This window comes from Tiliqua scincoides, chromosome 4 (assembly GCF_035046505.1).
Source record: "Tiliqua scincoides isolate rTilSci1 chromosome 4, rTilSci1.hap2, whole genome shotgun sequence".
Lineage (NCBI taxonomy): Eukaryota > Metazoa > Chordata > Lepidosauria > Squamata > Scincidae > Tiliqua > Tiliqua scincoides.
This window is the reverse complement of record NC_089824.1, coordinates 97,364,563-97,388,537: the sequence shown is the minus strand read 5'-3', so window position 1 is coordinate 97,388,537 and position 23,975 is coordinate 97,364,563. Positions and strand designations below refer to the sequence as shown.

General features: G+C 43.1%; 1 protein-coding gene across 1 annotated transcript in view; it reads right to left on the bottom strand.

Moving 5' to 3' along the window:
• The window catches only part of TMEFF1 (transmembrane protein with EGF like and two follistatin like domains 1), a 96,904-nt gene that overhangs the window by 36,675 nt on the left and 36,254 nt on the right, over positions 1–23,975 (bottom strand). The window contains exons 2-3 of the mRNA XM_066625126.1: positions 11,623–11,732; positions 9,524–9,653 (exon numbers count right to left, since the gene is read on the bottom strand). Of these exons, the coding sequence (XP_066481223.1) occupies positions 9,524–9,653; positions 11,623–11,732 (240 nt within the window). The remainder of the gene's footprint in view (positions 1–9,523; positions 9,654–11,622; positions 11,733–23,975) is intronic.

The window sequence follows — 23,975 nt, the reverse complement described above, 5'->3', positions numbered from 1 at the left end:
CCATTATCTGACACTGCATTGGGTCTAGGGCGGTGTTTTCTTTCCAAATAAGACTGAAGAGCAGATTTCTTTGTCTTGGCAAGATGAGATCTACAATTAAGACAGACCTATGATTTTTACAGATTTATCACCTGAAATTCAATTAATTAGTTTTTCCACATGCCTTCTACCCAAATAAAGTTAACTCCTGTCTTAACCTCTCTTCATTAGGACAGGATAGCTCTAAAATGTTAACCTTTTACAGGAAAATATTCCGCAAAGTACCCCAAATTACAGAAATTAGATCACTTGGGTAAACAACGATACAAAATAGTTAACCTGAAGCATATTGATCATACATGCTCTCATTTCACTGAAATCTACATTATCCTAGAACTGAGGGTTCAATTCACAAGTTGCTGGAAAAATCAGCAACTAGTAAGAGACTCTTTTTCAGACAACAGTGAATCAAAATATTCAAAATTTTCTAAGTCATAATCTGCAGACTGGTCATGCCACTCCTCATTTCCAAGGTGCAATTGAGACATCAATCACACCAAACCACGATGCGAGTTCTCAAACATGCAAAAGGCCTACTATCATTTTCCATTTTCAACCACTGCCAAAATGGTCAACCTACTTTCATTTTCCATTGTCTCAGCACATAGCTTGCAAATTCATAAACTCATAGATTTACGCCTGCCTCCATGAAACAGCAGCTTCTAGAGATAATGCTATAGCAGTAACTATGGTTTGTGAATTGAAACATCACACACAATCCCAGTTAGCACACATCATGATCTGCAAATGCACTTGAAATGACAGTTTCCAATTCTGGTTTGCCATGATTTGTAATTTGGAGGATACTATCTGAGTCCCATCCCCACACAATTAAAGAAGTGCCTGAGCACATCCTGCTTTCCTTCCTGGCATACCATTTGCCTTCTCCTAATCACATGGGGCAAGCAGCTTCATCCTAACTATCCCCCCCCCCAAATATGATGGGATGGTTCAGACACACAACATCCTAACTTGACAAGGAGAACTGGAACAGGGAGCTTGGAGAGGAAGTGGAATGTATTCATATGTGTCCTTAGTCAAATATGGGGCCAATCCAGATGGAATCATCTAAACCAAACCTCCAACATCACACCAAACCAGAGTTAAGCTTGCTTAGCCATAGTATGGCATGATGTCCAAGCTGAGACTTATTGAGAAAAAAGCCTCCAATTTTATATGTATAAATACTAATTAATGCATGAACGTGTGCTAAAGAATAGTCTGCATAAGCTGGAGTGGAGTCTTGGGGTCCAGCTCTCTTCCAAATTGCTCAGCAAAGGAATTTTAATTAAAACATCACCTAAAGCATTATTAGATATTATCCTGCAAGTCTGCAGTTTAAAACGTTATTGTTTATTATCCTTTTTCTACTGCACCACTTTTTAGATTTACCCTTTGGACAAAGAAGCTTCTCTCTCAATTTTTATTTTTTTCCTAATTCTGCAACACTGGTAAGCTAACACAATTGCTCTGCTATAAATTCTTAGCTGCAATAGATAAGTTCAGATAAGATGCTCTTACAAATAAAGCACTACTAATTAAAGTTAATTTGTAACTATGTTTTCTAAATAAAGCTATTTAATCTCCCCAATAATGGCAATTAAATGTTTTTAAAGTACAGGTATATGGCCAGAGCAATTGGAATATAGATAAAAGAAAGGACACCCACACAAGCCAATTCAGTCTTGTTCATGTATAAAGGATTTCAACAGCTGGAGCCTTGCCCAAAAGTGATAGTAGCTTGAACTGCTGTGTCACAATCAGCACATTTCCACGCTGCATTTGGGGGGGTTAAAAACAACATTTCACTGTATGCGTGTGTGGAGGTCCCCAAGATCAGATGCTCCTTTGTGTTAAAGAATTCCCCACATTTAGAAAGCTAGATGGGAGGTGAAAGTGTTCTAACCCAACCTATGCCCAAATGTGTTTATTTGCTGTGTGTAAAGAATAATGGGGTGGGGGGTATCCTTTGTGTGCATGCACATATGCATGAGAAGGCATCCATCCATAGAATGAAGTGGCACAATCAAGACACAACCTCTGCTACCTCATGAGAACTAGGCTCAAATAGTCACCAAATGAACTTCTTCTGGACATGTTTTTCACAGAGGTGGTAAAACTATGACAGAGTGGTACAACTTCAAACTGTTAAGTGGGGGCTCATGTGACTAAATGATCTTCCAGACATAACATTTATCTCCACATAGTCAAGAGGTGCATCTAGGGTATGGCAAGTAGGGTGCCACTTGATGGGGGGGCACTGCCACTACCTGGCAGACTCTCAACTTCTACCGAGACACTGCAAACCTTCAAGCTCAGTGCTGGGCTCAGGGGGCTACAGTGGCTTGGGAGAAGCTGAAAGTCGCCTGGGAAGCTGCTAGAATGGAGGGCAGCGGCCATATTGTGAGGCTGCCGCCACCCTCCTCCGAACCCACAAGCGACATAATGCCATCATGTGACATCACATGACAGCATGACATCACCGTATCAGGTGGCACTGCCCCTGAATACACCTCTGTCCTGGACAGCAAATTTTTTCTGGGAGGGAGCAACAAGTCCCCAACTGCAGTCTTAAGTTATACGAGACTACATATACACACATAGGATACTCGTACATCCTATATACCCCTTAAGACATCCCATATGAACATAAGGAAAGCCCTGCTGGATCAGAAGAGAAGCCCATCTGGTCCAGAATTCTGTTTTCCACAGTGGCCCACAAGCAGGAGGGAAAAGGCATACTTCTCACCTGCTTTTATTTATTTATATTGTAGATATAATACAGTAACAGTAATACAGTAATACAGAGTTGCTTCCGAGTGGCAATTGCACCCAGTTTCCAGCAACAATACTTCACTCCTCTTCCTGTTGTCTTAATATCCCCACCTCCTTTAAGCCCAAAGTGCTTGCTAGCAATTAACGTCAAGGCTCAAGTGGCAACAGGCGGTTTTCTACCTAATTGCCAAGAGCCATCCTGCCTGAGACAGAGCCTAAAACTGTTTTCCTGGCAGGATACAAACAAAGGCTGATCATCCCTTCAGACAAGTGTTGGCAAAATGTTCTAATATTTTCTCTGATATCTTAATGCACTGTCACTGGCTGTTCACTTGCAGAAAGGAAAACCAGCCTGAGGTCAAATGCAAACTCACTCTATAACTCCCAAGGGTATTTTACACACTTTAGAGCAACAAAGCTGGGTTGATCCCCAAACACTGTATCTATACAATGATTGTATTTTCAAAATGTTTTGTCACTTTAAATTGTTACAGTGTGCACTGCCGTACAGGTATCACTAATGCTACTCCCTCCCAGGCCTGATCCACCCATTCCCTGCCCTGTCACTGCCCTCTCCCACCCCGTTACACCCCCTTCCCACCCACCTGCTCTGCACTGCCCAGAGCAGAATTTACCTGCTCTAGCACATGTCAAGACCAGCAGTGGCGCCGGCAGGCCATGGTAGACCTTCCCACTGGCACTACTACCTTCTGTGCTGTCACAACATGCTTTATGGCATGTCTGCGACAGTCTGCACTAACGGAGCGGTTGCACTTCTGGCACTGTGACACCATAGGATTGAGCCACTAGTTTCTAATTCCAAGGATCAGATTTCCTGGTGAACACCGATGATGAGGTTAAATTGCACTGCTGACTTTATTTCCTACCGCCACCCCCAGCAAAATACAGTATGCTGTTGTAATTACGTTTCTACAGCACAAACAGGCACATACTGTAAAATCTAAGGCAATCAAGATTCAGAAAAAGAGCTTGATTATTTCAGATTGGGGGCACTAGTCTGAAATTAAATGAAGTCTGGAGGGTCTTAGTCTTCCCTGCAGTGAATTGTGTTAGTAACGGAATCAGAGGGGCTGAAAAACATCTAACAGAGCACTGGCATTTGCTTTTAATAATGCAAATAGCATGCGTGGCTTTTTCCAGTTTAAAAGCTGTGATAAGAGAGCCAGGAAGACCATACTTTTTAGTAAATAGGTTTCTCCGAAAGTGCAAATTCAAAAATCCATTATAAAATTCAACTGAGTGTTCACTGTGCATATTTAATTTTACAAACTTAGCAGAAGTCAATCCTGGGAGCAATTATATATGCTACTGCAGCTAAACAGAAACGCACAGAAATGAAAATAAATCATAAGAGTGTAACCTTTATTGCTGATTTACCAATAAGATGTGTAACAGAAAATGAGTAAGAGACTACTTTAGCTGTGAAAATGAAAACATACTAAGATATTATTTGTGTAGGAAGGAAAAGTAATTTTAGAGCTACCACATATCCCACACACACACACACACACACACACACACACACACACACACACACACACACACAGAGGTTTGGTAGAGATGTAATAATTCCAATACCTTAACAGCCCAATCCTAAATAAATCCGCCCAAGCCAATGCAGCTGAGCCAATGGAACACATGCTGTATTCTGCGGGATGGGGGAGGGCAGTCTGGAGGCCTCCTTGAGATAAGGGAACATCCATTTGTGTATCTCAGAGCAAGCCTCCACTGCCCCAATGGGTCTCCTTGGATCTGGGTCAGCTATTTTGCTGGCACATGTCTGCAAAGAGTAAGGGAAGCCATTGAGATCCTCTCTCCTACCTTTCGCATTCTGCCTCCCAAAAAGTGGTGAACTTAAAAAAAATGTTTGTTGGTGGCGCACTGTGCATGCTGCCAGCCAACCGTTTACAACAGTGTAACTTGAGTTCTGCGGCCATAAAAGGCAGTGCAGCCCTACACTGGATTGGGTTGTAAGACTGCAATTCTATACACACCTTCCTAGGAGTAAGCCCCATTGAACACAATGGGACTTCTGAGTAGATATGCCAAGGATTGTGTTGTAAGTGACAATGTGTAGAACATGGGTTCAGGCTGGAAGACTGTAAACTCCTTCCCCCAGCCCAGCGGTTCCCAACATTTTTTCACTTGTGTACCCCTTGGCAGCCTATTTCCACAAATTGTTCCCCTCATATTAGACCCACAAGGTATTCTAATGTGAGCCCCAGAAGGCATTCTAATACAGACCCTGCCTTTTTCTGCCATTATTCAATTCTTTTTCAAGTACCCTAAAGATCCTGGCAAGCACCCCTGGTGGTACCCGTAACCCAGGTTGGGAATCACTGCCTTAGCCTGGTTTCCCCACGTTCTTACCTATCATTATGGATTACACTGGCAGCAACCTTAACTATGGTTAATGCTGTTTAGGGTTCCCATCTTAACTAGGGTTTGAAATTAAGGAGGCGAGCTAAAATTATAACATAAGATGAGCCCTACTGGATGAATCAAAGGCCCATCTAGCCCAGCTTCCTGTATCTCACAATAGTCTACCAGATGCCTCAGGGAGCACACAAGACAACAAGAGACCTACATCCTGGTGCCACTCCCTTGCACCTGGCATTCTGAGGTAGCCTACTTCTAAAACCAGGAGGTTGCATCTACCCATTATATCTAATTAATATGTACTATATCTAACAAAATATACCTAATTATTTAATCTAATATTACATTAAAATGTGGCATTAGCAACCTATCCCCCCAGCATCTGATGAAGTAGGCTGCAGCCTACTAAACTTCATGTCACACTAAAGTGTCAACATTTAAGATGCTATACCATAGAACAGTGGTTCTCAAACTTTTTTGGAGCTTTACTCCCCAAGTAAGTCTTTGCAGGGGAGGAGCTAGGGCAGGGACATGACCCCCAGGATCGCATCACTAAGAGAGGGTGAGGGGCGTGCTTTTACTTACTGTGTGTTAGGGCAAGCAGCAGCAGGTGTGGGGAGCCCTACACAGCCCTCTGCAGGGCTCCCCGAGGCTTGGAATCTTCAGAAATATCAAGCACAAGCCACCTCCTGGCCACATTAGTGGCTTGCACTTGCTATTTCTGAAGATTCCAAGCCTAGGGGAGCCCTGCCAAAAAACAATGCAAACTTAAGGGGGAACCAGTGAGGCCAGCAAGATGAAAAGTAGAATCAAATAGTGCCCCTTTTTCTTATAGTGTTCTGTATACTATGAAGCAAAGGGGGGAAAATCATTCCGAAAATGTTCAGAAACTGAAATGAAGAGATGAAATGTACCATGCAATATGTAAAACATGGCACAAGCCAAAGAAAACAAACAGTAGATCTTTGCATAACATAGTCATCCACAACCACATTACCAGGCAGATGGAATACATTTTGGTACCTGTGGTGGAGAAACCAAAGGTCACCTTCCATGACACCAATGAATATGGGATACAGTCTGCCAGGAAGTTATCCTGCACAAGGAACTGGAAAGTGGAGGAGACTTCACCTCCTTATCTAGTACTCTCATTCAGAAGAGATCTTCATGTACCTCCAGTGTAATAATATTGTGCATGCTAACTCAAAGTGCCCTTAGCTGGGTAGAAAGGTGGGGTATAAATACTGTTAACAACAACAACAACAAATAAGCAAGCTCCTGTAGTTTTCAATGGGACTTAATCCAAAGTAAGTCTCCACAGAACTGGAGCCTTACCTGGATAAGTTTTTTAATGGGTTTTTTCCCCTTCACACCTTGAAGAGAGTAGTACCACTAAAGAAAAGGTAGTAAAGTGCTCTAATGACCCAGGAGATTTAACCTTTCCCCAAGGAGTAATCTTGAGGAAGCTTCTTGGGGAATTAATTAACAAATGTTTCCCTTGAGAAAAATACAGTCCTGCCTCCTCCAAGAAAAAAGTAGTTGAAGTGATGTAAAACAGTTCCTTGATAAGGATCTTCAACTGGTTTACAAAACCTGTGTTGAGCAGAAAGAAGGAACACCCCCTTTTAAAAAAAGAACAGACTGAACAAGGAAGAGCTTCCAATCAAAGGATGCATATTTATAAGCAAACGACGAAATATCAAAATAACAGCCTTCCTGATCTTGTATGTCTAATTGTGGTATGCTGGATCCTATGCCCCCCCCCCTTCCTGGCCCAGGGCCCACCGCCAGAGTCTCCCCAGATATACTTCAGCAAAAGAGATAGCATAGGTTTAGACTCTAAAGAGACCTACTGGGGACCAGGACGCCTACAGGGAGGTAAGTAAAAAAATATCTGTTTTCCTCTCCTGGGTTGTCTGGTCCCTAGCCAGCCCACATCACGCAGCTCAGGCTGTGACAGTGGTATTCACACTCTGGGGCAGCGAGAGATAGGATTGAGATATTGGAAAGCTCAGAGTTCACCCTGCAGCAGCTATCTGGGCTATCTTCTCTCTTTCCTAACTATGCTTTGCAGTCTCTACTTGGTTGAACAAAGTCCCCTACTTTAAAAAAAAAAACAACTTATGATATTTCTCTACTTATTTAAAAGTCCCTGGAGTAGTAGCTCTTCCTCCTCTCTCTCTTCTCACCTACTCTTTCCTGCCTCTTTTCTCCCAGTCACTCTCCTTGTTCCTCCTTGTAACTCTACTCCTTATTTGGGCAATTCCTGCTGTTCTCCAGCCTTCCCAGTTAGAGGCACAGCTCTACTCACTCTCTGCAACTGTCCCTGCGCAACTCTCAATTACTCCAATGAGTCCTATGCAAGAAAACTACTTGATGAATAGTACCACCCCCCCACCAGTGAGATCAGTCTCCCACTCCACCATCTTTAATTGCACCACAAATCTCTACCTGAGGCAGCTTTCTCACTCTGCCTATACATATTAGGATAGTGACTGGTATGGGTCACTTGATTTCAAGAAGAGGACCTTGGATCCCACTTTGTAAATTAATTCTGTCTCCCACATGTCTTATAGTTCACTGATAAATTGAGGATGTTGCCATCTTCCCTCATACTTTGGCAAAGTGATATTGTTTGTCATGCAAAAAAAGAACTGTTTTTGAACAGCAGCCAAAAACTTGAACAAAATTCAAGTTCCCAAGAAGGTCATTTGAGCCACATGGTTCAGATCTGCCTGAGGCAATGGAACAACATTGAACCAGTAGTCAAAGATAGTGACAGTCATAGCCTCTACTGTTTAGCTATTCTGTAGTGCCAACAGTGTCCCAGGCATTGACCTTACACAATGTCCCTGAAAATGCATTGCCTTCCTGAGTTCCAGGAACTTCTTTGTTTCCCAAACACAGGACGTGATCCAACCAAAACTAAGCATTTTGAGTGTTCAATTTGGCAGATCAAAGTTGACAGGCAGACACTAATGAGTAGCAGCATCTGAGTTTTAAACACAAAAACTAATAAGAGTGCATTGTTTTGAACAAACATAAAGCACAGAATTACTTTGTCATACCTACTCTGAAAACAGAAACTACCACATAACTGGCATTTTAGCACTGTTTATTTTTTCTGGTCTTTTAAACAATGCTATAACACTTTCTAACCTCTTTTTAAAAAGTTACTTTAATAACATTGCAATTGCACTTAAATAAAAAAAGTATTTTAGCTCAAATTAAAACAGTTTTTAAAATTGATAAAAATTGTCTGTCAACAGAAATAGACAATAGAAATTTATTGTGTCGGGGCCCCTCCCAGAAGCCCTGACCCCCGACTTACCCTGGAGCAGGCACCCCATGCCCAGGGTGGGGAGGCTTCCCTGCCCTTGAAGGGGGCAAAGCAGGTTGGCTCACCCCAACCAGCCAGAGGGGGCTGGCAGGGCAAACAAGGAACACAGAAGGAAACAAGCCAGGAACAGGAAAGGCCTTTTCTGCCCCACCTGGAGGAAGGGGAGGGGCCAAAGGGGGCAGGCTTGCTCCATAAAACAGGGAGGCCAGGGATGAGAGGCAGTCAGTGTGCAGCAGGGAGCTGTGAGGTGAACGGCTCCTGCTCCTAGGCCAGGTTTGGCAGCCCTGCTAGGGAGGAGGACAAGGGGGCTGGAACCCCCTCCCCCTTCAGCCAATTTGAGGCCTCCCTGGGGGTGGAACAAGCCTTTTCCAGGGCAGGGACCCTACATATTAGAAATTGCCTTTCCCCCATCCATATGGCTACATCATGCCCACTAGTGTGGATGGACTAGCAGGATGGACACACAAGTAAAGCACTATACTATGGATAGAGAGGAGGGAAGAGAGGTGCCCTGCCCCCTTCCTTTCACTTACCTAGACCTTGGAGCATAGCCTCCCTCCTCTATGCCGCTTCTGTTTCGAACAGCAGTGGCGCATACTGGGTTCCTAGCATGCACGCACCACTCCTGTTCATTCAAAACAGAAGCAGCATGAAGGAAGGAGGCTGCATGTTGAGTTCCATGTAAGTGAAACGAAGTAGGGTTGGCTCAGAATCACCTCCTTGCCTACTTGGTGCTTTATAAGCACTGGGTGGGCAGGGTGAGGCAATCTGGAGCCATGGCAGCTATTCTTCTTCCACCTTCTTCCTCCAGTAGCACTGAAGGGGGCTGTTGCAGCCATGATCGTCTTCTGACTTGCTCTCTACCTATCCTCATAGCCTAATCAATGAATTGCCAAAAAGACGTGAAAATCCAATAAAAGAAATTGGGATAGGTTGTTCCATTAGTAAACTCCAATGCTACTTACTAACCTGAGTAACAAGGTCCTCTAGAAACCACTGTTATTTCTTTCTGATGCTTGCAAGCAGCTCTCCTGAGGAAGCATTCGTTTTGGTAAGTGTCTCCATTTGAGCCACAAACAGGAATATAATTTGTGTGACACTGTGATGGAGAAAAAAAGTTTAGAGAGAAGAAGATCAGTTATGTAGCCCCCCTGTGGATAGATATTGAATGAAGGCACCAAAGATGCAATCAGAGAGTTCAATTTTGTGGCTCCCAGCTTCCTCCCAGAGACCCACTCCATTCAGCTGCAAAAACAAACCACAGCAGCCCAAAGCAGCAGCAACCACAACACAGCAGTGCACAAGCTACCGGTGATTTCAGATTCCCATGCTAAAAGAACAACTTATTTGGGATCAGCACATACTTACTGCAGGTTGCATCTTGAATGCCAGAGGACTGAAATAGAATGTAGTTATTGATATTAATATTTCTAGGCTGCTTTCTGCCTGAAAGGGCCTTCAAGGTGGTTTACAGTAAAATAATGACAAAACAATAATAAAACATTAGATAACTAAAAGCACAACACAGTAGCTAGCGACACAGCAGAACGGGAACCATCTACGGATTTTTTTAATATTAAAAAGCCTATGAAAATGCATTACTAGACAAGCTTTGCATCAGAGGTTAAAATGAAGTCACAACTCTTTTCCTACCTAAACGCACGCATATTCAAAAATCGTACCAGGAGAAGAATTCCCTCTCTTCTGCCTCCACAATGGAGTAAAGCAGTGGTTCCCATACTTACCAGGATCATGGTATCCTTCTTTTGCAGTGGCCTCCTCTTCCTGGCTCTCCTGGGTGCCACCACCTTGGATCACGCAAGAACTTACACAATCCAAGATGGTGGCACCTGAGTGAACCAGAAAGAAGAGGCTTCCAGGGGCATCCCGCGATGCTTCGAGTTCACCCTCAGGCACTGCAGTGCACAGTTTGGGAACCACTGGGGTACAGCATTTGAAACAAAGCTCAAATGAGGAAGAATGAATTCCAAAAATAAGAGTTCTGCAAGTTTCCAGCATGTTATGAAAATGTCAGATGTGCTGAGCACCAATTAGAAAAATACCTATGCTGTCACATACATACCTTCTTCCCAGCTACAGCAGCATTTCTCAGATGTTTTTTATGAGTTCATTTTTATAAGGTAAAATCTGGACATATAAATTAATACACAGTCATGTGTTGCTTAGCAACATTGATGTGAACCGGCACCCCCATCGTCAAGCAAAGCTTGACGCTATATGAAACCTCCAAAGATGAGGGGAACCTGCACTTTCCTCACCTCCAGAGGCTTTTCTGAACCTTACACATGAACATAATTTACAAACTGAATCCTGGATAAAGTCTTAACTTTCTCCATCCTCTTGCATTTCACGGGGCTATCCATCTTTCTGTATTTTTTCTACAAAAACGTGTAGGTACAGGCGCACATTACTTTGTGACAGTTCGATCAATGATGGGCCACATATGCAACACCACCACTGGTCCCTGGACACCCCACTCAAGCCAAGGGGAGCTCTGCTCCCCTCACCTCCAGAAGCTTTTCAGATTGTCTGCAAGGGTCAGAATGCCCAAATTGTGTGAGAGACAAGGCTTCTGGGATTCAGGCATTCTGAGCCATGCAGAGGCAACACACCTCTGGAGGCAAGGGGAGCAAAGCTTCCCTTGACTGCAGAGGCTTGGGTGTGTGTGCAGGAACCAGCAACGGTGTCGCATATGCAGCCTGTCGCTGGTCAGAGTGTCGCAAAGTGACCCTCACCTGTACACACATGTTTTTGTAGAAAAAATACAAAGATGGATAGGCCTGTGAAATGCAAGAGGATGGAGAAGGCTAAGATTTTATCCAGGATTCAATTTGCAAACCATGTTCACGTGCAAGACAAATTACTAAGCCAGATGAAGAATAAGCCAATGCCACCATTCGGGAAGAGTTATTCCTGTCTTCACTTTATACCTATCGTCTGGCTACACCAGATTATATAAATGCTTCTATGAGTTAAACTCTCAGACTTTTTTCACAGCACCTCAATATTTCTGAGTATATCAGATAACCAATGTGAAAAATCCTTACCTGAAATTGGCATGCACATTTCAAACTATCTCCTTCTTCCTTACAAACACCCCCATATTTACACGATGATTCATCACATACTCTTGCATCTGATTCCTTTACATTTAATTCTGAAAAAGAGATCAAAAAAAGATTATGTAATATGTAATTTAACACACTTGGGAAGAAGAAAAGAAAAGCCTTTCTTCTGTGCTGACTCAGGAACAACCTACATGTAATACGGAAATGCATGTAATGAAGCCCTGACATCCTTTTTTCTTTAATAGAAAGCAGCCTGAGGAGGCTAGAATTTGATGACAAGCGCAGTGGGTAGCCAGGCAGCGGGAGGGACTTAATTCTGTTCCTGCTGACCATTTTCTGTTCAAAACTAGTCAGTCCCCTACAAGCTGCTAATTCCCCTATGGGGTCCCAGGGGCAAAATTACCTCTTTAAAGCCCTGCTTGGGGGGAAGTAGATGAGGAGGTGATTTGGAACTAGTAGTAGAAGGGTTAAGTATCTCTGTCTCAACTCCTGACCCCAAACCACAGACTCCTGAAATGACTTCTCATTTTTGAAATAATTGAATGGAGTTTTATTAAGTGCATTTTCATTGAATGTGTGCTTTGGCCCTCATTGCCATTTCCCAAGAAGAAACTATTGAATATGTACAAAGATCAGCACACACTAGGCTCCTCCTAATAATTTATCCACTGTACAGTATTTATTTCTTACAACTCACTGGAATGCCTCAGAGCAGAAAAACCTGGTGAACAATATCAATCACAATTCGTCTAAGGATCATCTCTGGTTATGGGTCCATCTGGACTTAGGCCTGTTCAGGTCTCTGAGAAGATCATACAAGCTCAACCATTCACACAAACATCTGCTGGAAAAATGAAACTGCTTTCCCTGGTGCTTTCACATGGCCTGTCTCATGCGAAGGTTTTCTGGAATTGCCTCTTACAGGACAGAAACAGCTGACAGAACCAGGGGACATCCACTAAAATTGAGTGTTGGGAGAGTTAGAACAGACAAAAGAAAATATTTCTTTACTCAGCGTGTGGTTGGTCTGTGGAACTCCTTGCCACAGGATGTGGTGACGGCATCTGGCCTGGATGCCTTTAAAAGGGGATTGGACAAGTTTCTGGAGGAAAAATCCATTACGGGGTACAAGCCATGATGTATATGCGCAACCTCCTGATTTTAGAAATGGGCTATGTCAGAATGCCAGATGCAAGGGAGGGCACCAGGATGAGGTCTCTTGTTATCTGGTGTGCTCCCTGGGGCATTTGGTGGGCCACTGTGAGATACAGGAAGCTGGACTAGATGGGCCTATGGCCTGATCCAGTGGGGCTGTTCTTATGTTCTTATGACAGGATTTATTGACTAGACTGAAGAAGCATGGAAATAGAGTGGGAAGGTGTGTTGTGTGGTGATCTAGATAGCAAACACATTTATTGCTGCAGCAGGGCAGGAACAAGAGACTAAAGCAGGAGTGTCACATAACGCGTGCAGGCCAGACACAGCCCCTGAAAGCTCTTTCTCCAGCCCTCAGGCTCTCCCAGCCCCACCATCGGCTACTCTCAGCTGCTGAGCTATGCCAAAGTGTCACTTCTGAAAGGGAAACCCAACTGATAATTGGGCCATATCTTGAAAATATGGTCAAGATATGTGTATTTTCTCTTCTATCATTTACAGCTAATGAGTTCCTAAGTGAGAAAAAGTGCTTATTTCTAGTCATCATCTGCTTAATGATGTCAATTCCTGTTTAATGACGTCAATTCCAGCCCTCAGCAGGCATCATGAATGTTATTCAGCCCCCTGAATGAAACAACTTTGACACCCCTGGTCTAAAGAATACTAGAAAAGCGTGCTGCAGGCACTGTTCAGTTCCATGCCTATATGAGCATAACAACAGGCATTCCCATTTCAAAGGAGTGCCTGGAGGATAAATACATTAAAAATTGACAAGATGCCAAATGCTGCAGTTAATGGGAACCAGAAACATATCTCAAATGGACAGGCAGTTCCTGTTAAGATTGGTAGTGTTATGTACATGTATAGAAACCATTACAATATAACTGTTACCTATCAGTTGCCCATAAGCTTCCCTTAGCTCCTCAGACTGTGTGCCAGAAAACCCTAGGGATCCTCATAAGCTTACCGAAGTTCCTCAATGAGATGTTCAACAATGGTGGATCAGCTTCCTTAAAAAAAACAAAACCCAAACAAAAAAACCCACTTGCTCACCACTGCTGATAACCCCCTTAAATATGCAGCTATAAAGGAATGTTGCAGGTCATGATCTCAATTCATTTAAGGCACATGCAGAAATCCACTCCACTGAGAGAATGAGGTTGGCGAGAATGATTGCCAGACGTGTCTCACTGATGCTAGAAACAAATCTTCCAGTGATTTGAACATAGTTGTGCAAGAATCTTGTATGCATGATAGTTAAAGCCACTGCTGTGGCTGCAACTCTTAACATTTCACCTGATCCTGGGGAATAAAATGTTATTTATCGTGTACACCTACTTAGCTGAGCTACGGCGTAGTATGGTGATTAGGGGTTTGTACCAAAAGCGTCATAGGAAGGGTGGGGGTTGTATGAGTAATTTACAGGAAATAAGAGTGGCATCCCAGAATCATTTGGGAACAATTCCAGGTAACAGGGCAGGTAACGGAGAAAAGATGGAGATATCTGGCATCTAGAGTCAACTTAGGACAGCTGAGAGCGGTGGAGCTGGGTAAGCAAAGGTCATAGGCAAAGATGTGATGGGATATGAGAGCAGAGAGTGAGGCCAAGGAGACATCTGAAGTAAAGGATCGTAGGCTTATCCAGGGCAGGAGGTCTGGTCTAGAGGGTAGAGCCTCCATTTGCCTGAAAATAATAGCTAAAGGTCACCAGTTCGAGGCCACCGGCACCGTGAACGGCGAGACCTTGAAGCAGCTGACAAGCCGAGCCTAGTTTTTCCATCTGCTCTTTGGCTGCCCTTCAAGTGAGATATGAAGGATTGTCAGCTTCCGTGGGAGGAAACTGAAGGGCAGAATGTGATACCAGATCATAAAAGAATCCATCTGAAATGTTGTAATTCTTGAAAGGCAGAACCTTCTTCAATTGTAAAAATCCCTATAGGGATTTAGTATAGCCTGCCTGTGTAAACCGCCTTGAAATAAAGTCTGAGGAGAAATCTGACAACCATGAAAGGCGGTATATAAATACCTGTATTATTATAATTATTATTATTATACAAAATATGGGAGCAGGCAAGAAGCTAACATAGGGGTTGTAGAGGGATGGCTTATTCTTGCACAAAGCATTGAAAAAAGGTAAAGGGGCTATAAACAGAAGGTTTATTTTTTATATCAAAAAGAAATGGAGAAAAGCCTGCTCCTCTCCACCTTGCCTTGCAACACTCCCCTACTTTTTAATTAGCCTTACCTATACTGGAGCTGAAAGCAGCCAAGACTGCAAAGGTAAAGTGGGAGGGGATGATGACAAATGTCTCTTCCCTTCTCTACTCATTCTTCTTGGTTTAAAAAGTAAACCCCTTCCCACCACCCTGTAGATGAACAGGGCAAGTTCAGGTTTAACAAACTCTGGGCTGTGTAGTTTAGTTCTGAGTTCATGTCTAAAGTGAGATATGAATTCAAGACTTCCTGGCACTCAGCCCCCTCTCTTGGTTATCACTGCAATCAGATCCGATTGAGTGTGGCTTGATGAGAAGCACTTGAGTAACATCACTTGAATAACATAAAACATATCAAATTGCTAGGGTATACGGCAAAAGTAAAATGAGATCCTAAAAGCCATTACAATCACTGTTCTCTCAACTATGAAGTCAAGAAGATTGCCAAGGAAAACATGTCTCCTCCTTAACCATAGTTATTTTTTTTTCATCATTGTATCTCTCTCATTAAGGAATAATCTAGAATCAGCATATTACAGTGGGCCCTCCTTATCTGCAGGTTCGGCACCAGCAGATTTAACTCAATGCGGGTGCCAACCCCATGGCTGAAGGACCTCCCGGACATGACCAGAAGTGTCTTCAGGTTTGCATCCAGGAGGCACTTCTGGTTTTTGCCTCCCTGTGTCTCAGACCATCTCCCAGAAACTATTGGAGGGGCACTTCCAGCCGTGCCCAGAAGGTCCTGTGAAGGTCGACCACAGATTTGATTATTAGCGAAAAATCTGCATCTGTGGGTGGTCCTGAAATGGATCCCCTGCAGATACCAAGGAAGGGCCCAGTGTATTTCACTTCTGTTCCCGCATGGCCACTCTCTAGCTTTCTGCACAAGTTGCAGGCTTTTCTACTTGGTATTTATCTATACATCACAATTATGTTAATCACCATATCAAGTGTGAAAAACCACATCATCATGTAAATGATAGTAAACTTGTATTATTTCAGTAGAAATTTCATAAATTGTTTCAGGTGTACCAAATCAGTTACCAAACTCTCATTAAACCAGAAACAAGCCTATCGCAGTTAAACTAGAATAGAAACAGAAAGCAAAGGGCTGCCCTCCTCTAGAGCAAAATGGATGTTGTTTTGCATCCTTTTCTACTTCCAGTCTCCCTACTCCATCATGCCTGCAACAAAGAGAAATGCAAATCAGCTGAGTAATCTTTATTTTATTTCAGGACCACACCAGGGTTGGAGAAGGGTGGACCACACCAAAAACTTAGAAATCCATGACTGAATTCCCCAAAGATGTCATTAACCTAACTCAGAAAAAACATACACATTTCCACTAACAGAGCAAATGACAATTGGAGGAAGGATTATCAGGAAAATTGCACAAGAGAAACATTAACCTCCTCCATCACCACAGTCGAAAGCTGATAGGGGCAGAAGATCCAATCACAGATATTCCATGTCTCACGTAGTTTGGCTCTCAGGGCTTATACTTACTCGTTCAACAAATCAGTTGATTCAACAATTGCTGCTTGAACAACCATTGTTCTTTCTCAATTGTTCCTTCTCCTACTAGTGGACCTTGTGCACAGCCTCTTCATTCCACCTAGTTCCTGTTTCAGTGGCCTGGAACTATAGAGCCTGCTAGGCTCCCAGTAGACTCCACTATCCCAGGTCACTTCAAACAGAACCCAGGTGGAGTGAGAAGGCTGTGCCCAGGGCAGCTGAAGCAGGACATAAGGGAAAGGGACAGGCTCAGCTTGGCTCCCTGAGTCCCAGCCACTCAGAGAGACAAAGACATGGCACACACATTATTTTTTACTTTATGGGGGGGGGGGGGGGAGGTGACATTTTGTGGCTAGCTCAGGTGTTGTGTGAGAACCGGTTGGTCCTGACCACTGTAGTCAAAGTGATATGAAACCAGTATAAGCTTGCAATGTACTATAGATACATTCTCAGTCCATTGCTTTTAAATCTTGATTCAAGGAGGCTCATTAGAATCAAGTTTGATAATTCCCATACTAAGGTATTCTAAATAACCTGGAAGTGAATATAAGCAGTAAACAGGTGAGAGGATTCACTACAAGCCTCCAACAGCAGCAGCTGCTATAGGGGAAAAAAAACCCAGAAGAAATACATCCCTGTTTTGAGCCCCGTGGAAGCCTCAGCAGACCCCCAACACATCAAAGTTACATATCAGCTGCTACAATTGAAACCCCTCATTTTACTGGTTTCATGCAGTACATAATTTTCAATGTCTGAGACATCCTTCTGATCACCTAATCTAGCTTCCTGTATGTAAAGTCTGTGAAATGAATCCCTATTAGATAAGAACTGACAGATGAACAAACAAAGAAGAGGCAAGAAAAATAAGTAGGTCATTCCCACTTGAAAACGGTTATTCCCTTTATTATTATGTTTTGTCATAAATATGAGCTTATAGTATGGCAATCACTACCAATGATTGTAGAAAGTTTTTTTTTTTTTTTTTCCAAACTGCTAGCGTATTCTAAGGCTGGAAAGACTGGTAAGACTAGAAAGCTTTTTTTTTTTTTTTTTTTTGAAGGCAATAAGAAGAACTTCAATGGATTTGTTAACAACGGATTGTGGAGCAGGGTTCACATAACAAATCTGCAAAAAAAAAATAAAAAAAACTAGAATAATACATTATGCTGACAAAGGCTGAAGCTGGACATGAAGAGAAACAAAAGTGAGAAGGATGTGTAGCCCTTCCCTTCCCTGCTACTTTCCCACTCCTATAGCCATTTCTCTAACCCCCAGAGAGGAACACATATCTCAAAACCCAGTTTGGGAGGGGGGGTTGTAAGTGAAAAGTGGCAGGTGGGGAGTCAGCTGAGCACAGATCCCTTTGGTCTGCTGCTTGGAACCCCATGTTTTTCTCCATAACATGCCGTTCCAGCCTGAGTTACCCTGCCTTTGTGTTACTATGTAAAACATCACGTACGCTGAAGATGCCATATAAATAAATAATGACTGAGTGCCAAATCAGTGCTTAGGCTCATGCACAGCACTTATGCTAGCCCAGTGGATTTTTTTAAAATTCTTTGAACAGCTCTCTCTCTCTCTCTCTCTCTCTCTCTCTCTCTCTCTCACACACACACACACACACACCCTTAAAATATCATGGACTGTTGAAAAATCCCACAGCTTCAGAGGCAGTTTTTCACTTTGCATGGATAGTAGTGAGACTGTTGTTCAAGAAGCAAACGAATCTACAGCTAAAATTTCTACAGAAATTTTAAAGAAATTTCACATTTCCTGGACAATAATTATTAAAAATGTTAAAACCAGCAGGATTGACTATTCTTAATAATTTTTGTCGCAGTGGATGAGGCCCTACTAATTATAGCTATATTAGCAGGGCCAATGGTAGCCATCATGGATAACTACTCATTTATTTAAACCACTTAGATCCTGCATTTCCCTATCTGGCAGAGGTATTCAAAGCAGCTTGTATCAAAATTAAAAACAAGGTTTTAAAATATAAAAACAGCAAAAACTCAGTAATAATAGAAAAACAGCAAAACCACAGAAAATGGGATACAGCAAAAAGAGGATCACCCAAACTTGGAAAAAGCAGAGAGAAAAAGAAAGGCTTCTAAGAGACACTTTAACACCTGTAGGGAGTTATTCACCTCCATCTGAATTTAATTTCAACACACTCCCCCTGTTCAGTCCCCAGCATAGGCAATCCACAACGATGACAAAGATCATTCTCATCCCAAATCCTGGTCAGAAGCCAGACTGAAGAGCACTGTGCCCTATAAGGGGTTCATGGTGTGCGAACCCCTTCTGCAGCCAAGCAGGGTCATGACACCGCCTCCAGGTGTGTGGTGATGACATCACCGAATTTCCAGGTTGCAGAGCTCCATGCTTTGCAGAGCTCAGCTGAGAGATGGGCAGCCTCTTGACCATGTGTCTTAGAGGGAATGCTGCTGACGAGTCCCAATAACCATAATCCTTGTATCTGGGTTGCCACTACATGCAGAAGCACCTTGCCCAAAAACAAGAGGTTTGAAACTGGCCAGTAATTTTTCAACTTAGTAGAATGGAGGGAGTGTTTTTTCAAGAGGAGGTGGAACAATTGCCAATTTGAAACTGATCAGTCACTCAGAGATCTATTTCTAACCCTCTCTGCTCATTTGGCTAATAAGAACTGCCTTAGGACCCAATCCTATCCAATTTTCCAGTGCTGGTGTTGCTGTGCCTATAGGGTACGCACTGTTTCCTGTGTTGGGGAGGCAGTCTTGAAGACCTCCTCAAGGTATGGTAACATTTGTTCCCTTACCTCGGGGCTGCACTGCAGCTGTCCCGGTGCTGGAAATTTGGATGGGATTGGGCCCTTAGATGGGAGAAGAAATAGAAGGTTTAGCAAACAAATGAAGGGTCCATGAGTCTAAGAATCCTGTCCATATCCTTGGCTGTACAAGAATCCATAACAATTGGATAAACAGGTGTAAAGTGTACATTTATGGAAGTTGTCAACATGGAGTTCAGGTTGTGATGGATGGAAGCAATTTTATCTGTAAAGTGTCTAGCAAATTCATCGTAGCAGACAGGTAGGTGTCCTCCACCCCACCTTGAAGGGTAAGACATAAAATGCCCCAGACAAAGCAAAGCAGCCGCACTGGAGGACTTTCAGCAGATGTAAAGGTGGCAGAGAAATACTTTGTTCACTGCTCTCATTATCACAGAGTGATAAAATGGGCTCTAATCTGTGCTCAATCAGATTCATCACAAGTGTTCCTCCACCATTACTCCACAAGCCTGCCTAAATATTTTATTGTAAATTTCACTCCCCAGAGAACCAGGGAGCCAGTTTTACTCTGCAGCTAGGCTGAGGATGCTTGGGAGAAATAGTATCAATAGCCCTGGCCATGTCCTTTTTGCTTATCTAAAGAAGATGCGCAACCCCCATGTGCATCAAAAGACACATCCAACCAATACAGGTAGGACTGGACATCAAGGTGTGCATCCACATCAGCAACCGAACAGAAGACCATTTTTCCACATTGAGGGTTGCTTATGCATATGGATCTATTTTGTTGAACAGGACCAAGCTCATATTATGGTGTTTTAGCAATGGGAACCATATCAATAAGTGTGTTACATATTTGAAAGCTGGATTATTTAATCGTTATTTGCAGTATTTATATCCTGCTTTTCTTAACCCTAACAGATAAAGAAGTTTACAGAAGTTTAAAAATTAAAATACATATAAAAATACACAGATCTCCTCTATGGAGAACTCGTGCAAGGAAAGCGCCCTACAGGTAGACCACAGCTGCGACACAAGGACATCTGCAAGAGGGATCTGAAGGCCTTAGGGATGGACCTCAACAAGTGGGAAACCCTGGCCTCTGAGCGGCCCGCTTGGAGGCAGGCTGTGCAGCATGGCCTTTCCCAGTTTGAAGAGACACTTGGCCAACAGTCTGAGGCAAAGAAGGAAGACCCACAGCCAGGGAGACAGACCAGGGACAGACTGCACTTGCTTCCGGTGTGGAAGGGATTGTCACTCCCGGATTGGCCTTTTCAGCCACACTAGACGCTGTGCCAGAACCACCTTTCAGAGCGCGATACCATAGTCTTTCGAGACTGAAGGTTGCCAATACTAATATTTAATAATATAAAATACTAAGACACCATAATTAATAACTCATCAAATGACTAAAAGTGAAATAGAATACAGACAGCAATTAATCATAACTTATAACAATCAAGAGGGTAGTCATAAAATCCTGTTAATAAAACACAGAGACCTAACTAAAAGCCTATTGAAATAAGTGTATCTTGAGACTCCACTTGAATAGAATCAAGGTTGATGCAGTTTACAGAGGGCATTCCACTACCTAGGTGCCACCAGCGAGAAAGCCCTTCCTTTAGCCATCACATCCCTCACCTCTGGGAGGCGGCACCTGTAAGAGGGCTCTCTCTGATTATCTAAGCGAGTGTGGGAAAGATTGTGTGGAACAAGACAGTTCTTCTGATAACCTGGTCCTAAGCCACAAAGGAATTATTTTAAATTTTAGTTTGAATGGAGAGGGATTAGTGCTTAATATCTGCTGTCTCTAAATGAAATACATGCTTGCAACAGTCATCAATAAGTCACAAAGAAGAAGAAGAGAACTATGAAAGAATCCTTGATGGAAGAATTTCATGCAAGAAGGCAGCTGAAGGGAAGACACAATGATGTGACGGGTAGGCGAAATAGAGAAATTAGGCAATTGCACATTACCTTTCCACAAGAAAAGCCTCTAGTTACAGGGAAGGACAAAATTTAAAAAACTAATGTTTCAGACTATTTCAGGGCCCCTTTGAAATGTATGTAAAGCAGACAAAATCTTCCTTTGAGATTAATAAAGTGCAGCACCTGAGAAGTCTCACACACACAATTACAATTCCCGAGTACACTGAGTTCATGTCTAATTTGTTCTCACACAGAGAAGTGGCCCCATCTACACCTAATACAAGAATGGAAGAGTACCTAATACAAGGGTACCTGACCTATATATCTGAATTTGTGGAAGTCAAATCTGCGCATATTGACACCATTTTAATTGTTCTAGCTAGCTTAAAAGAACACTGGGCATTGTAGTTTTGTGTGAATGCTGAACATTTGTTAGCTGCTTTATGGAATTATAGTTTGTCAGACACTATAACAGTTAAACAAGTTTGAAATATGGTTAAATCTGTAATGTAGTTATGCACTTACAAGAACAGGGTATGCTGCTAGCCACATAATTCTCTCATTAATGCATACTATGTGATGTGAGAGGGATTGTGAGAGGGACTGACCACCTCTTGGGTCATCGGATATGCAGTAGACCCTGGGTTTTTCAAGTCTAGGGTGACCACCTAGTCAAAATTTTGTTCTCCAGGCCAGCTGCCAGAAAGAGCAGATATGAAGCCAGAAAAGACTTTAGCTAAACCACTCCTGTTGACAGTATTCATGACATTCCTGCTATGGTACACATCTGTGAACTAAAGTGCCACATGCAGTGTACTAAGCACTGCCTGCCAATTCACACCAGGAAACCTCTGAGAGAAAAAAAGAAAGCCCTAATCAGGAAGATGCGAGATGCAGGGACCCGATTCACAACACAGACACTCTCTGGCCAGCCAATATTCCCTTTGTCAACAATTGATACTATGTGTGTGCTCACTGATGCATTGCTCATTCACCTCTTTATCAATTTGTTTTTTAAAAAAATACAAAGACTCTTGTCCAGACTCACCAGCTGTTTGGGCAGGGCTTCAGCCTTGCCACGAGAGAGGACAGCAAGCCAGTTTGTAGCAACATGTTTCCACTTGACATTGCACTCATCCCTCTCAGGCACACCCAAGCCCACATGGCCCACAGTGACCCAACTTCCAGATGCTGGTATGGCCGAGAAAGACAGAACCAGTGAGCAAGGGAGGGCTGGCCCACAGTCCAAGCCAGGTGCATGATCCAGTGGCAGAGCATCAGGGAGGCAGTGATGGAAGGAACAAGCAGACCAATGCTTATGTGCTACTAAGGGTGGGGCCAGGAGAGCACTCCCAAGAAGGGAAGGGGACCTTGGAAGACTATGCAAACCAGCCTTTGGCCCATGATGAAGGGCCCAGAGGAGCAGCTTCCCAAGGGCCTGGCTCAGAAGCTACCTCTGGCAGATGAGGTTGTGTCCCAGCCCAACGCACTGAAGGAGCCATCCTGGACTAGTGGATAAGGACGGTATGCAGAGCAAGCCCCTTTCCCATGTTGTCCTCTTGAGGCCCACTGAAGACATTATCTCCCCTTCCCAGCTCCAGTCTTGGGGGGGGGGGGGAAGACTACAACTGGGATCCCTGCAGGGAGATCCCACCTGCAAGAAGTGGTAACACAGGACACAGTGATTAAGGAACTGTCTAACCTGGCTAAGGGGCAGCCTTAAAACTCCTTTACACTTTGATTAAACTTTTGGAAATGTTTAGAGACATTACAAGTTGCTCTTTATAGTTGAAGGTTTGTGTGTGAGTGTGAGAGAGAGAATGAATGAATGAATATATTTATACTTCTCTGTTTGGGGATGTTTTTTGCAAGCGAGAGTGTGTATGCATGTTAAAGGTGACAGGTAGCCAACCTCGCAATTCTAGCCCCAGGGTCCACTGCATTCTGCATGCCACTGATGTATGAGGGAGCTAATGGGGGGGGGGGGATTGGCAAAGGATGTTGATATCGAAAATGTACCACAGAGATCAGATGACAAAAAGGGCCAACAAGGTTTGTTCTCTGGTCTTGTAAAGCTGCCAACCATGCCCTGGTTCCTATGAACAGATGAGCTGCTCTCAGACTCCCCTGCCATCCAACACTGACAGGGATAAGGAACAGTATTTTCCCCAGATACGACATAGGGTGCTGGTAAAAGGCGCAAACTGCCACAATAGGTATGCAAGCCACAAGAAAAACCGCCTGGGCTCTGCATTCACAAATATGTATCGTTCACATTTTCTGCACTAAAAACTGATAACCAGGGAAGAACCTCTGATTAACAAGCTGTCAGAGGATTAGTTTAGCATCTTATTCCAAAAACCCTGGCAAACAGCCAGTTCGTCAATTTCATTTTGCAGTGAGGAAGTCTGATAGTTCTTCAGCAAAGATTTGCAAAGCCTGTTCTGGGAAATTTTCCAATGAGTGGAAAAGTAGGCCAGTCGCAAAGAACAGTAAATAAAATATGAGGCAAAAAAAAAAATCCCGGCAACAACATAAACAAAAAATATTGCTATTGTTTAGAAATCAATACAAAATTGTATATCATACTAACAAAACAATACACTAACTTTTAATTAGTTAGAAAATATGATGTAGTTAAAATAAATATGCAATACCAATAATAAATTGCAATGGAGACAGGTCAGCCCTCTACTATCAAGATTATTAAGACATAACTTTGCAGAACTGAAAAGGATGTGGTTCAT